The sequence below is a fragment of the Pieris rapae genome, chromosome 23 (assembly GCF_905147795.1).
Source record: "Pieris rapae chromosome 23, ilPieRapa1.1, whole genome shotgun sequence".
Classification (NCBI taxonomy): Eukaryota; Metazoa; Arthropoda; class Insecta; order Lepidoptera; family Pieridae; genus Pieris; species Pieris rapae.
The window spans coordinates 4694952-4710776 of record NC_059531.1 but is presented as its reverse complement, the minus strand read 5'-3'; the positions used below and the strand labels follow the sequence as shown (position 1 = coordinate 4710776).

Sequence of the window (15825 nt, the reverse complement as noted above, 5' to 3'; positions counted from 1 at the left end):
TGATACAATTTTCTAACTAACACTTCCACATATATCGACCTCTTAATAATAAATAAAATGATCATAACAAGATGAAAGTTATGATGTTTTTAAATAGCAGTAACTAATAGGCCCATCGTCGACAAATGTGTCAATAAGCATATTTCCGGGAACCATTACACTCAGACGATATAATATTTTGCTGATAGAAATGTTGTTTGGCACACGTTGTAACCGGAAGCGATTTTTAGTCTTCAAGTTCACGAACGACAAACATTTTCATTACATTTCCTTTTGTATTAAAACCTAAACATAACAATGTAAATACAGTATTTACAATTTTCTAACCCACATAATAATAACAAAAATATATATAATTTTTTCATTATAACGAATTTAAAAATTTTGGTCCGTGGCGATGTACCTTTCAATCCAAATAAACAAAATATGCTGAATCAGAAAAAAACGAAGGAGGCCTTTATCCGTGAAAGGGTTAATAGTACTGAAAGATCTTAGGATAACAAGAAAAACATTTTTTTCTAGATTTTAGGTTGCTAAACTGTATATTCTTCTTTTGTTGATTGATAATCAAATGGGCATTTATTATTAAATACGAGGTATTTTGCGTACTCAGGGTTTATTAGTTTTATATTCGAGCTAACACTAACACTAGAGCACATGCGGTATGGGTTCGCATTGCTGAAATTAGTCTTTTAAGCATATAGCGGAATCATTTTCTAAAGCACTACGTATTGATCTTGCACTTTTGCCTCTGTACTTTATTAGTTTATTAGCGCACTATCACTAACACTAGACCCCATGTCCATGGGTTCTAGTGTTAGTGATAGTGCGATGATTACACCGTTCAATCGAATTTCTGAAATTAGAGTATTTTAAGCATATAATGAAATAATTTTGTGAAGCACTACATATTAATCTTTTACTTTTCCCTGGGAGAGTATGTACAAGCCAAGTGTATACTTTCTTAGTTTTGTAAGCGTGGCAATTAAATAATTCGTCAGAGTAACTATGTACTCGAGAGTAAAGAGTATTATATTTTCCAGTATATATGACATTCGCTTGTCACTTAAACCATAGAGCAAGCGGTCAGGAACGTAGCATCGTTATTCGCGGATTTATAGGTGTGAGAAATTATTTGCCCATTTGTTCAAAACTAATGTGGAATGCGGCTTAAAATCGATTGTATACGTATGGTATTGTTTATATCAATATTTAAAAACTATTGGAAAGTATGTTTGTTTAGCTATTTATACAAAACGAAAAAAAGGGGCGTCGCAACCTTTTTAGGTCTGGGATTTCTGTGTCTGTTTTATGATCATTCGTCAATGTCTGTTTTTAATTTATTTTATTTTATTATTATTTATTACTCAAGATGTCATATGGAACATGGTGTAATGGTTGCAGCTCCTTACAAACATTGTGTAAAAAAACTTGGCGATTAAAAAGAGTGGCGGAGAGTTTATTGCCAGTTCTTCTCTTCCTTTCTACGCCCTTGATTACCTGGCAGTAAATGTAAAATTAGAATCATTAGTATATTTCTTTTCTTTTGACGTTCATAAGTGTACATTATGTTACGTATATGAATAAATGATTTTTGATTTGATTTAATTTTGATTTATCAAAGTAAATTTTTGGCCGGTCTTGTAACATAATAAACAAAAATACTTTGCATTATCAATTAGATATATAATTGCTAAATACCATCCCTATCACCTCGGCGTCCGTCCGTCAACATATGTTCAACAACGGAGGGTTTTGAGGCAGTTTGTTTTCCGCGCACTACCACTATGTGGAACCGCCCACTGAAGTATATCCAAACCAAATCGAATTAGGGTCCTACAAAGAGCATCCCAATGCTTAAAAAGCATTGCAAGCCATCTGGCAATGTAAGTGTCCATGGGCGGCGGTATTACTTAACATTAAGTGACCCTTCTGCCCGTTTGCCTCCTATTAAATAAAAAAAAATATATAATAGTAAAATATGTCAATTTGTTGTCAGTTATTCTTAAAACAGAACATAGGTTTATTTTAATTTAAATGATCATCCCCAAAGTCACTACCACCAAACAATTTCCAAACATATATAATAATGTATAACTAAGTTTTAAATACGAACGTTTACCCATTTTACAACTACCTCATCTCAACTTTCGCACTGACTGATTTGAAATCTAACTATTTATGAACTTACATTTATTTGAATTGTAAATCATAGAAATACTAATGCTAACGTTTTGTACTTGTGCGTACTGTTAGAAGTATCCCGGTTAATGGGTTTAAAAAAAAAGATAGATGAGTTCACAATACAATGGAACTTTTATTTAATTATAAAGATGACAGAATATTATAATGAAAGCCAACAAATGTGAGTGCGCGACGAAGGATGATACCGAACTGATTTCATATTTTAATTATCATTTCACCTCTTGGTTGAGAAATGCTGACTAAACAGAAGGTACCAGTATGTCAGCCAATTAGGGTGCAAGGCTATGATAACAGTACGTAATTTCATTTTTTTTAATTTAGTTTTATATTTCCTTTATTGTGTTTTTTACCATTTTATGACGTTGGACGGTGGCGCGGTCGTAATGTTTAATAGCATTTGTTATACATATTTCTTTTATTTCACCTATTCCCGTAATTCTTAATAATAGCCGTAATAACTTTTAAATTGTGCTTTATCCACATTGTAGCAGTAAGTCGTAGTAAATGCCTTGCTACGACCACGCTACGCCGTAGGAGGGGTACATACGTAAGTATTTTAACGATGTGACAATCGTGTGAATGTTTATTACATATTTAGAAAAATATATTGTTATATAGAGGTAAACTAAATAACTGATTAGAGAACTGTAATAAAATAATATTATTAAGAGTTAACTAAGCAAATTTTTTATGAGTAAAAATTAAAAAAAAGAAAATTATTTTAAAATGTTTGGTCCTTCTGGCAGCATTTCCACGCTGTATTGCGATACTTATTCGTTGAGCGTGGAAAGCACTAGTTCTGGGGTCACCATCACTTCATATCTACGTCAGACGTCCAGACGTCAACTTAAATCTTTAATTTGCGCTTGCGCACCTTACAACAACATTAAGAGTTATTTACTTGGAATCAATAGTTTTTAACAAATTTGTTTTATAATCTAATATATTTTAACATAGAATCTTCGAATTAAAATTAAAATGACAGGCCAAATTTAGCGTATTTTTACAGACTAAGAAACAAATTAAATGAAAAATCAATTACCATATTATAATAGATACAATTACATATTTACTAGTTTTAATTTTGTACATTAGTGTCTATTGTGTCGTAGAAAGGTAAATGTTTGGTTCATCTTTAAAGAACATCCTTGTGTAATGAAAGACGAATTGCTTATCACAGATGTTAAAATCCTACATAAACATAACATTCGATGTACAGTCTTGGGTCGACCGTCTTATTAATAATAAAATAATTAAATGAGTGCCACTACAACCCGTTTAGGTCTGGGCTTCAGATTTCTATATCTGTTTCATGATCATTTTGGTAATTTTTACCTTTATGATGCACGGCCAGCCATAGGCCCCCTCGCCATATTTTAGGGAGAGAGACAACCCAACGCATGGCCGCCGCTATATTTGATACAATTTTCTAACTAACACTTCCACATATATCGACCTCTTAATAATAAATAAAATGATCATAACAAGATGAAAGTTATGATGTTTTTAAATAGCAGTAACTAATAGGCCCATCGTCGACAAATGTGTCAATAAGCATATTTCCGGGAACCATTACACTCAGACGATATAATATTTTGCTGATAGAAATGTTGTTTGGCACACGTTGTAACCGGAAGCGATTTTTAGTCTTCAAGTTCACGAACGACAAACATTTTCATTACATTTCCTTTTGTATTAAAACCTAAACATAACAATGTAAATACAGTATTCACAATTTTCTAACCCACATAATAATAACAAAAATATATATAATTTTTTCATTATAACGAATTTAAAAATTTTGGTCCGTGGCGATGTACCTTTCAATCCAAATAAACAAAATATGCTGAATCAGAAAAAAACGAAGGAGGCCTTTATCCGTGAAAGGGTTAATAGTACTGAAAGATCTTAGGATAACAAGAAAAACATTTTTTTCTAGATTTTAGGTTGCTAAACTGTATATTCTTCTTTTGTTGATTGATAATCAAATGGGCATTTATTATTAAATACGAGGTATTTTGCGTACTCAGGGTTTATTAGTTTTATATTCGAGCTAACACTAACACTAGAGCACATGCGGTATGGGTTCGCATTGCTGAAATTAGTCTTTTAAGCATATAGCGGAATCATTTTCTAAAGCACTACGTATTGATCTTGCACTTTTGCCTCTGTACTTTATTAGTTTATTAGCGCACTATCACTAACACTAGACCCCATGTCCATGGGTTCTAGTGTTAGTGATAGTGCGATGATTACACCGTTCAATCGAATTTCTGAAATTAGAGTATTTTAAGCATATAATGAAATAATTTTGTGAAGCACTACATATTAATCTTTTACTTTTCCCTGGGAGAGTATGTACAAGCCAAGTGTATACTTTCTTAGTTTTGTAAGCGTGGCAATTAAATAATTCGTCAGAGTAACTATGTACTCGAGAGTAAAGAGTATTATATTTTCCAGTATATATGACATTCGCTTGTCACTTAAACCATAGAGCAAGCGGTCAGGAACGTAGCATCGTTATTCGCGGATTTATAGGTGTGAGAAATTATTTGCCCATTTGTTCAAAACTAATGTGGAATGCGGCTTAAAATCGATTGTATACGTATGGTATTGTTTATATCAATATTTAAAAACTATTGGAAAGTATGTTTGTTTAGCTATTTATACAAAACGAAAAAAAGGGGCGTCGCAACCTTTTTAGGTCTGGGATTTCTGTGTCTGTTTTATGATCATTCGTCAATGTCTGTTTTTAATTTATTTTATTTTATTATTATTTATTACTCAAGATGTCATATGGAACATGGTGTAATGGTTGCAGCTCCTTACAAACATTGTGTAAAAAAACTTGGCGATTAAAAAGAGTGGCGGAGAGTTTATTGCCAGTTCTTCTCTTCCTTTCTACGCCCTTGATTACCTGGCAGTAAATGTAAAATTAGAATCATTAGTATATTTCTTTTCTTTTGACGTTCATAAGTGTACATTATGTTACGTATATGAATAAATGATTTTTGATTTGATTTAATTTTGATTTATCAAAGTAAATTTTTGGCCGGTCTTGTAACATAATAAACAAAAATACTTTGCATTATCAATTAGATATATAATTGCTAAATACCATCCCTATCACCTCGGCGTCCGTCCGTCAACATATGTTCAACAACGGAGGGTTTTGAGGCAGTTTGTTTTCCGCGCACTACCACTATGTGGAACCACCCACTGAAGTATATCCAAACCAAATCGAATTAGGGTCCTACAAAGAGCATCCCAATGCTTAAAAAGCATTGCAAGCCATCTGGCAATGTAAGTGTCCATGGGCGGCGGTATTACTTAACATTAAGTGACCCTTCTGCCCGTTTGCCTCCTATTAAATAAAAAAAAATATATAATAGTAAAATATGTCAATTTGTTGTCAGTTATTCTTAAAACAGAACATAGGTTTATTTTAATTTAAATGATCATCCCCAAAGTCACTACCACCAAACAATTTCCAAACATATATAATAATGTATAACTAAGTTTTAAATACGAACGTTTACCCATTTTACAACTACCTCATCTCAACTTTCGCACTGACTGATTTGAAATCTAACTATTTATGAACTTACATTTATTTGAATTGTAAATCATAGAAATACTAATGCTAACGTTTTGTACTTGTGCGTACTGTTAGAAGTATCCCGGTTAATGGGTTTAAAAAAAAAGATAGATGAGTTCACAATACAATGGAACTTTTATTTAATTATAAAGATGACAGAATATTATAATGAAAGCCAACAAATGTGAGTGCGCGACGAAGGATGATACCGAACTGATTTCATATTTTAATTATCATTTCACCTCTTGGTTGAGAAATGCTGACTAAACAGAAGGTACCAGTATGTCAGCCAATTAGGGTGCAAGGCTATGATAACAGTACGTAATTTCATTTTTTTTAATTTAGTTTTATATTTCCTTTATTGTGTTTTTTACCATTTTATGACGTTGGACGGTGGCGCGGTCGTAATGTTTAATAGCATTTGTTATACATATTTCTTTTATTTCACCTATTCCCGTAATTCTTAATAATAGCCGTAATAACTTTTAAATTGTGCTTTATCCACATTGTAGCAGTAAGTCGTAGTAAATGCCTTGCTACGACCACGCTACGCCGTAGGAGGGGTACATACGTAAGTATTTTAACGATGTGACAATCGTGTGAATGTTTATTACATATTTAGAAAAATATATTGTTATATAGAGGTAAACTAAATAACTGATTAGAGAACTGTAATAAAATAATATTATTAAGAGTTAACTAAGCAAATTTTTTATGAGTAAAAATTAAAAAAAAGAAAATTATTTTAAAATGTTTGGTCCTTCTGGCAGCATTTCCACGCTGTATTGCGATACTTATTCGTTGAGCGTGGAAAGCACTAGTTCTGGGGTCACCATCACTTCATATCTACGTCAGACGTCCAGACGTCAACTTAAATCTTTAATTTGCGCTTGCGCACCTTACAACAACATTAAGAGTTATTTACTTGGAATCAATAGTTTTTAACAAATTTGTTTTATAATCTAATATATTTTAACATAGAATCTTCGAATTAAAATTAAAATGACAGGCCAAATTTAGCGTATTTTTACAGACTAAGAAACAAATTAAATGAAAAATCAATTACCATATTATAATAGATACAATTACATATTTACTAGTTTTAATTTTGTACATTAGTGTCTATTGTGTCGTAGAAAGGTAAATGTTTGGTTCATCTTTAAAGAACATCCTTGTGTAATGAAAGACGAATTGCTTATCACAGATGTTAAAATCCTACATAAACATAACATTCGATGTACAGTCTTGGGTCGACCGTCTTATTAATAATAAAATAATTAAATGAGTGCCACTACAACCCGTTTAGGTCTGGGCTTCAGATTTCTATATCTGTTTCATGATCATTTTGGTAAGTAGGTGATCAGCCTCATGTGCCTGACGCCCTCGACTTTGTGGGTCTAAAGTTGATTTCCTCAAGACGTTTTTCATCTTATAAATACCAAGATATATAATAATACTTCTATATGACTTTTATATTATTAAATATTCATGAATATTTTTACGAACAGTTTTTTATTTATTTATAAAAGCTTGCTAAAGCTCGGCATACACAAGAAAAATAAAATACAATAAATAATTATCGAGAGATCGTTTATCAGTGTGTTTATCCGAAAAGGCGTTGTGCTCTTAGATGGGAGAAGCGAAGGGGCATCATTGTTGTACACGAAATTTAGTTAGCTAAGTATGCAACAAAATATATCAATTAATCTTCTACGATTCTGTAATCGTTTCTTAAACTACGCTAGCCATATAGAAAACTATACGTTTGATTGTAGTATCGAGATTTTATTACATTGTTCTGAGTATAATCAACGTATTTCTAATTTAATTTGATGCTTTAATTCTATTCGGAAACAAGAAATATTTGAATAAACAAAATAAAACAATTAACGACTGACCTGAGGTGTCCAGGCGGCGGCGGCACGGCTGGAAGACCGACTCCTCGTCCTCCACAGCCGCTTGCTGACAGTCTGTACCACGCTGCTGGAAGACCGTGACTTCTGCATGCCACCTGCGGAAGTCGTTGATGTACTTCTACCCAAAAGCGATGAAAACAACGAGTGCGACTGAGATGGTGATGTCGGAGTAGTCGCAACGGACGCGTATTGTAACTCCTTATACGTAAGGATCCACGCTTCATCGGTTTGCACGCCTTTATTCAGTCCATCATCATCTACATCACTTGGAGCACGCGGTTTGATATTACGAAGGTTTTGATCATAGTTAATACGTTTAAAACGATCTGTTTTATCGGAGTCCACACTTTTTTTTCGCGCCATTTTTAAGTATAGTTTTATTTTGTCACTCACGGATTGTGATACGTCGTCGTGATCGACACTAGAGCGACGTCGCGGTCGCCTCTCAGGCGGTGGGCTAGTCGGACTAGTTGGAGACGTGGGAGCTTCCAATTTCTCCCGGTAAGCTTTTTCCAAATCTTGTAACACTTCTTCCGGTATCGGATCGGTTTGCGTTCCAATATCAGAAGATGCTTTCTCCTCCTGCGACTCACCAACAACTTCGATGAGAGGTGGTGGCGACATTGGAGGTGGAAAATCCTCATTACCGTATGAATCGTACACATTTCTACCCCTAAATTGACCCCGCGAACTGGATGCACTGAACACGCACGCACCACTAAATCCACCCCCACTGCTTCCGCTCCCCCCACTTCGTCCACCTCTGTATGTTTTCGTTTTACGAAGATCATTATACAAGTTTCTTAAGAGATTCCTATCGCGTAACAAATCTTGGACAGACTGGTTACTGTTCGACTCTCGACTGTAATATCGACTTAGATGTTCTTTGAGAACTCTTTGGGCGGGATCTGTGTCTGACTCAGCCGGGGCGCTTTCTGACTGCCTTTTAAGGTAGCTTCGTAACGTTCTTATCAGCTCTTCGTGTTCATTCCTTGGAGTCGGACATTTATCCTCCTCTAATCTCAGGTACTTTTGTAATAAATCTACTAGAACTCCTTCATCATTGTCTCTAGGTGCAACATGTGGACTAGCTTTCTTTGTATTGGCATTAAATGCCCCATTGGACGGAGTATAACTTGTTGAGGGCGGTGGGGTAGCGAAGAAATCCCGCCTTAATTTAGCGATATCAAAGCGGCCACCTGATGTGTGTGGAATAAAGAGCTCTGTCGGCCTTATGGGGGCCGGCACATCGTCAGACGGTGACCTCGCTCGTACAGATCCACCACGAGGACGCTTCTTGCGTCGAGGTCGAGCTATAACTCCAGGGTAGGAGCTTTTCCTCCACAACAAGAACCTCGGCTCCTTCTGACACATATCTTGGAAGTATGCCTCTATTCGCGGGATGTCCTCCTGCCTGTTTTGGGCTCCTTCGGGGATGAGCCGACGGCCAGCATCGGCCATGTACTTCCACGTCTTGCGCGTGAGGAGCCATCGTTCGCGAGGCTTCTCGCGGCGTCGCACGGTCTTGGCCATGAAGTCGGCGTCGATGCGCGCGGGACGGCGCTCCATGCCGCCGGTCAGCGCGCGTGGTCCCAGCGCCGCATGTCTCCTCGGCGCGCGCACCTGCCCGCCCGAAACTGAGCGTTCCACGGCACTACAGAATATTATGCCCGGAATAGACGTCCGGTAATAGAGCGGCCGTGAACTGAATATAGGGTGGTCTCGCGCGGTGCTCGGCGCGCACTGCGAACAGCGTAAACAAATGTGCGCCCACGCAGCGGCCGGCGCGCGTCCCCCGCCCCCCAACCCCTTTCCTTGACCTATGGTGACAACTTTCCTCACCTGTCGTTACAACTAGTCAGGGCTAGCCCTTGGCGTAAAGATGCCATAAATAATTCGAGTCGTCTACACGTTTCAGATCTTCAGCCAACTTCTTTGGACAATTTTCGATTATTAGATCCGATAGATTTCGAATGTGAGCTGTGAGGCAAGCCAAGAATTTCATAATATTATTTATTAGTTATTATAAAACTACTCTTGTAATAAAAACATTTAAATTAAAACTATTGAGTTTGATAGAAAATATGTTTCTTTGACTGTAAAGTGAAGACTATTTTCTTAATTTTCTTGGAGGTTGCTAAATTCTATCACAATAACTCAGAGCATGAAATTCCTTGGACGAAAACCAAATTCCGATTAAATATAGGGAGACAATAGCAACAGTAGGCTAATTAAAATTGTCGTTTGCTATATATTTAGCATAGTAAAATATATCATTTCAATAAATAGATATCACAACCATTTTAACTTCAAATTTAAACTTTCTAAATTAACAACATGTTCTTATACAATCAATTCAGATTTGTCTAAATAATCTGTCATTAACATTCTAAGATGATAACCATTTATAAAATTTGTAACACTGGTAGAGTGGAGGGCACCAGACCTCGAGGCTGATTCCCTACTCACTGGACCGGTCAAGTAAAGGTTCTTCAAGTCTTAACGAGCACAGAAGCTTGCCGAAGACAGGGTAGAGTGGAGGGAGTGCCACTAACACGACTTTAAGTAAAGAAACAGCTGTTATTTAGAATTAAATTTAATATATTATGTAAGGCTGTGAATCTAGGACAATAAGAGAAGATACCTACGGCGCATAGAAGCACATGAGATGCGGTGTCATGGTCACATGCTTCAGCCTATAGCTGGGTCCAGACCTTCAGGGTCCAGACCCTGAAGGCCTCTAACGAGCAAGTTCTTAATCGAGGTGGAGAGTCGAATAAATTTATGTAAAACATCAAAGAACAGAGAGGATGGCCACGTGATGTGCCTGTCAGCGTTTCAATTTAAGTAAAATTTGGAGGTGTGTTGGTAGAAGTTAAAAATCATGGCTTCCTAACCTTAGAGAGTTGACGGGTAATGAGAAGAGTGGAATCTGACGTGAAACAAGACACGCTTCACGATACTGATGGCCAACCTTCTATAATGCAGAGGCACCAACAAAAGAAGCTGTTATTATCAGCTGCTAATTTAGAATTAAAAGGATTTGCTAATATTAAACATTCTAATAGGAATGTATAGCTTCGTTATGGCTTTTTTATGGAACTGGAGACAAACAGGCAGGATCTAATATTAAGTGATACCGCCTCCCATGGACACACAATTCCAGAAGGCTTGCAAGGACGCTTGAAGGAAACTGAGTTGAGTTGGTTAGGAAAGTTCAGTGGTCAGCAGGTTTCACAGTGGTGTCTTAAAAAACGCTCCACTTCCACAGCATAATGCTGAGCCAGTTACAACCAACACACACACATTACACACTTAAAATTTCGTGTGTTTATTTTGTGTGTTTCTGTGTGTATTATGGTTAGTTGTGATAAATGTTATGTCTATGTATAAGCCCTTATGCAATTGTACGCGATATACTTCCAAATTTGCGAAATATTTTTTTTACGCTAAGTAAATATAATAAAACGTGGTATAAAGAAGTGTATTGATATTTTAATAACATTTTATTAATGTAACTTAATATAATAATCAAATAAACAGTATTTTCAATTTTCTAAACCAAAATAATAATAATAAAGAATTTTAAAAATTTAGTCTCTGTGGCAGTGTATCTGCCTTTAACGCTAGCAGCATTTCCTTCCTTGCCTTAGACGTCGACGGCGTCAGGCACAGGAGGCTGATCACCTACTTGCCCATTTGACATATGAGTATGCAATAGATAGAGAAATCTGAGGACCAAACCTAAAAAGATTTTATAAGCGAACAACAAATTGTGACTGGTGCAGTATTTTTAAGACAATAATTACATAGATAAGAAGAATATTTTAATATTTCCTTAAAACAGTGTTTTCCAACGTGGTTCAAAAAAAAATTATTTGTAATATCAGTTTTTCACGCTTTAACATCTACTTTTAATGTAATTTCTTTCTAAAACTCTTGAATTAATTTCTTAATTTTTTTTTAAGAATTCAATTTTATAAAATTGAATTCCTAAATTTAAAATTGAATTAAAAAAAAATATGTATGTTATATGTATTGTGACGACTATTCTCTCTATAACGCAATATATCCATCAAAATATCTTTATTCATATAGATAAACAAGTACACTCATGAACACTAAAAAATTAAATTAATAGTAAATTTATAACAAAATATATATTATAGAAAAACATTTAGAGACATTAAATTTAAAGTTCATTATGTTATAAATGATTTAAACAATAGAACGCGTTATTTCTATATTCTTGTTTCATATTAAAATATAAAAAATCACTCAGAAACAAAATAAGTTTAAAATTAAGTAGGTAGTTCTTGGGTCAGATTGGATCAGTGGTGTGATTAAAATAATGGGAAAACATTGTAAAGTTTTTGTTTAACATGATATAAATTTACTTTGACGCTAATATTTTTAACCTACATAATAATAATAATTAATAAAAACCTCAAACATTTAAAAAATTTGGTTCCTGTGGTATATGGTATATATAAGTATATTTTTATTGAGGCATATCCTCGCTCGACAAAACACCCAGCTCTAGGATCATATTATAAACTTTCTATAATTATATTTCGTTTGATATACATGTTTGTTACTACATACTACAAGAATCTACGTGGTTTCACAATAAATTATTGATTGAAAAACCTGACTGAAAAAATTACCACTATTTATAAATTCAAGTTTTACGAGGTGCTTGTAAATTGCTGCAACCATTACACCATCGTATTCATGATCATGTAGCAATTAATCATCACCATAGACTACACAGTAACCATGAAGAAACTTAAGAGCCTAACACAGCCTTGGCTCATGTAATAATCAATTTTTCTAAGCTAGTATTCTAAGATAGTATTTTTCTAAGTAGTAGTCGACTAAAAGTAGACGTTCGAACACTATTGTATCATAACGCCATCTAGTTGATGTGAGTGAAACCAATGTTTACTTTGGCAAAGTTTCAGCAATTCGAATTTCAACTTCAGGTGTTATTCTACTTTATAAGGTTACCACTAGATGGCGATAGTTGTATTACAAATTGAGATTAAAATTTATACTCTTTTCCATCATAATAAACTTTTTGTTTGATTTTAAGTGCCGTTTTAATCAATCAATAAAAAATCGTTTATTATCAATTATAAAATGGTGAGTTACGAAAAACGCAAAAAAACTTTTAACAATTATTACAATCATGGATATATTATTATTTACGATTTTTGGGTCATCGGGGTGCTTCAAATGAGGATATTATAAGCGGAATAATGTAATGTTAATTTCTATGTAACGACTGAATGCAATGCTACAGTCGAAGAGAGTGTCTGCGCCAGTTTACTCTTGGGGCGTTACTGCCTTCGGAAATTGCCTCTTTTATAAAACTAAAAATAAGAGAATATACTGTTATTAACGACTAATTTAAGGATAGATTTACAAAAATCTATCCCTAAATAAATATAAAAACACCATATAATTGCAATTAACAATAAAAATAATAATAATATTAACCTTTTAAGAATCTTAGAATCAAAGTAAATTTAATTCATGTTGGAATGAAACTTTACAATATTTTATTAATCTTTATCTGTTACATACATCATATCAGATTCAAGAACCAAACAAAAATCTCACCCCGTAAAAACAACCTACTTGCTCTAGTATTAGTGATTTTCTGTATGTTAATCTGACACAAGTTTAAATTTATGTAACACAATGACTTCGTCTACTCTTGTGTGGTGAATTGCAAACGTACGAGGGTCGTTTGGACTATTTCAAGTTGGATACTCTAAAACTCCGAGGTGACTTCTTTGATCTAGTTTATATTGTTACGAAGACGGGTCAACTGCAATGTTTTTAGATTTTTCCACTACTTAGAGTACTTTTCAGCAGGCTGAAATATGATTTATGACCGTTTCGGGAGAGGGTCAATCACATATTAGAAAATCGAAATTTAAGTAATGTTGCCGTAGTTTTCAGGAGGCTGAAACATTTTTTCAGTCGGTTTCAGAACACGCATAGATGAATGGTACACTTTTCAGCAGACCCGTTTTCAGGCGTTTTCAGGCCTGGTTATAGCCCTTCGATGAAGGAATATTCTAGAACGAATTTTCTAGGTGTGGGACAAGCACTGTTTGATACGCGAAAGAGAGAAAAGATAAGAACCTTCTCGAAGCTAGACCGAGAACTCTAGAATAATCAGACACCAACTTCTGAAGACATTTTCTAGAAGCCCTTCTAGAGGAATTGCACATCTTGTTACAGCTACGGGTCAACGCATAGCCGATCGGGGAGAAGGTATCGCGACCTTCAAGATTGGTGAACGTTTCTACAGACACAAGGTTGTTCTTGCCGACATAGTAGATGACTGTATAATCGGGTTAGACTTTATGAAGTTTTACAAATGTAAGATAGATCTGGAAAAAGGGATCTTCAAGTGCGGAGAACAGGAAGTCTCCTTAAAAGGCAACTCTTCAAATTGTGGTTATGACGTCTGTAGAGTAATCGATGTGGACGGACAGGCCAGTAAGCAACAAGAGTGGAACGCAGTTCGAACATTTCCGGATAACTATGAGGAAGCCTTGTCAATACACCTATCAAAGGCAGAGGAACAATTAAAGAAATTTTCTGATATGTTATCGATCCATGAAAGAGAGCTAAGAAGGTGTTCAGATGATGCGTCTCAAAGGCCAAGTGAAAAAGTCACCAAACAGGACAGAAGGGATGGTAACGTGAGGATGCTTAGAACAGCTACCATTCATTCAGATTTCGGTGGGAGATTGATGCAGATAGCACAGCAAGAGGATAGTGACATTAAACCAATTCTGGATTGGATGAAATCTTCAGCTGTCAAGCCACAATGGAGTAAAGTTGCATCTACAAGTAGCACTACTAAGAGTTACTGGGCTGAATGGGACAGTTTAGTTCTACATAATGGAGTGTTATGTCGCAAATTGAAAAATGCTCAAGGCGATCATTTGCAGTTAGTGGTGCCAAGATCCAAGGTTCGCGACATATTAGAAATGTGTCATATTGAGTTGTCTGGTGGACATTTAGGAGTAAAAGGGACTCTTAGGAAGGTTAAAGAAATATTTTACTGGATTAATTATCGTGAAGATGTAGAAGACTGGATCAAGAAATGTAAAGCTTGTGCAGGCGATAAGGATTCGCAGACTCGGTCGCGATGGAAAAGGATAATGATGAAAGGAAGTGATGATGCTCGGGACGAGCATGTCTAAGGAGAGGGTAGTGTTACGAAGACGGGTCAACTGCAATGTTTTTAGATTTTTCCACTACTTAGAGAACTTTTCAGCAGGCTGAAATATGATTTATGACCGTTTCGGGAGAGGGTCAATCACATATTAGAAAATCGAAATTTACGTAATGTTGCCGTAGTTTTCAGGAGGCTGAAACATTTTTTCAGTCGGTTTCAGAACACGCATAGATGAATGGTACACTTTTCAGCAGACCCGTTTTCAGGCGTTTTCAGGCCTGGTTATAGCCCTTCGATGAAGGAATATTCTAGAACGAATTTTCTAGGTGTGGGACAAGCACTGTTTGATACGCGAAAGAGAGAAAAGATAAGAACCTTCTCGAAGCTAGACCGAGAACTCTAGAATAATCAGACACCAACTTCTGAAGACATTTTCTAGAAGCCCTTCTAGAGGAATTGCACATCTTGTTACAGCTACGGGTCAACGCATAGCCGATCGGGGAGAAGGTATCGCGACCTTCAAGATTGGTGAACGTTTCTACAGACACAAGGTTGTTCTTGCCGACATAGTAGATGACTGTATAATCGGGTTAGACTTTATGAAGTTTTACAAATGTAAGATAGATCTGGAAAAAGGGATCTTCAAGTGCGGAGAACAGGAAGTCTCCTTAAAAGGCAACTCTTCAAATTGTGGTTATGACGTCTGTAGAGTAATCGATGTGGACGGACAGGCCAGTAAGCAACAAGAGTGGAACGCAGTTCGAACATTTCCGGATAACTATGAGGAAGCCTTGTCAATACACCTATCAAAGGCAGAGGAACAATTAAAGAAATTTTCTGATATGTTATCGATCCATGAAAGAGAGCTAAGAAGGTGTTCAGATGATGCGTCTCAAAGGCCA

The 15825-nt window shown here is 35.6% G+C and overlaps 1 protein-coding gene across 2 annotated transcripts in view; it reads right to left on the bottom strand.

The window, feature by feature from the left end:
- The window catches only part of LOC110998258 (rho GTPase-activating protein 6), a 92523-nt gene that overhangs the window by 44795 nt on the left and 31903 nt on the right, over positions 1-15825 (bottom strand). Inside the window, exon 3 of one of the 2 annotated variants that reach the window (XM_045633410.1) lies at positions 7702-7814. In XM_045633410.1, the coding sequence (XP_045489366.1) occupies positions 7702-7814 (113 nt within the window). Of the gene's footprint in view, positions 1-7701; positions 9469-15825 lie in introns of those variants that run through there. The other variant, XM_045633409.1, reaches the window with a different exon arrangement.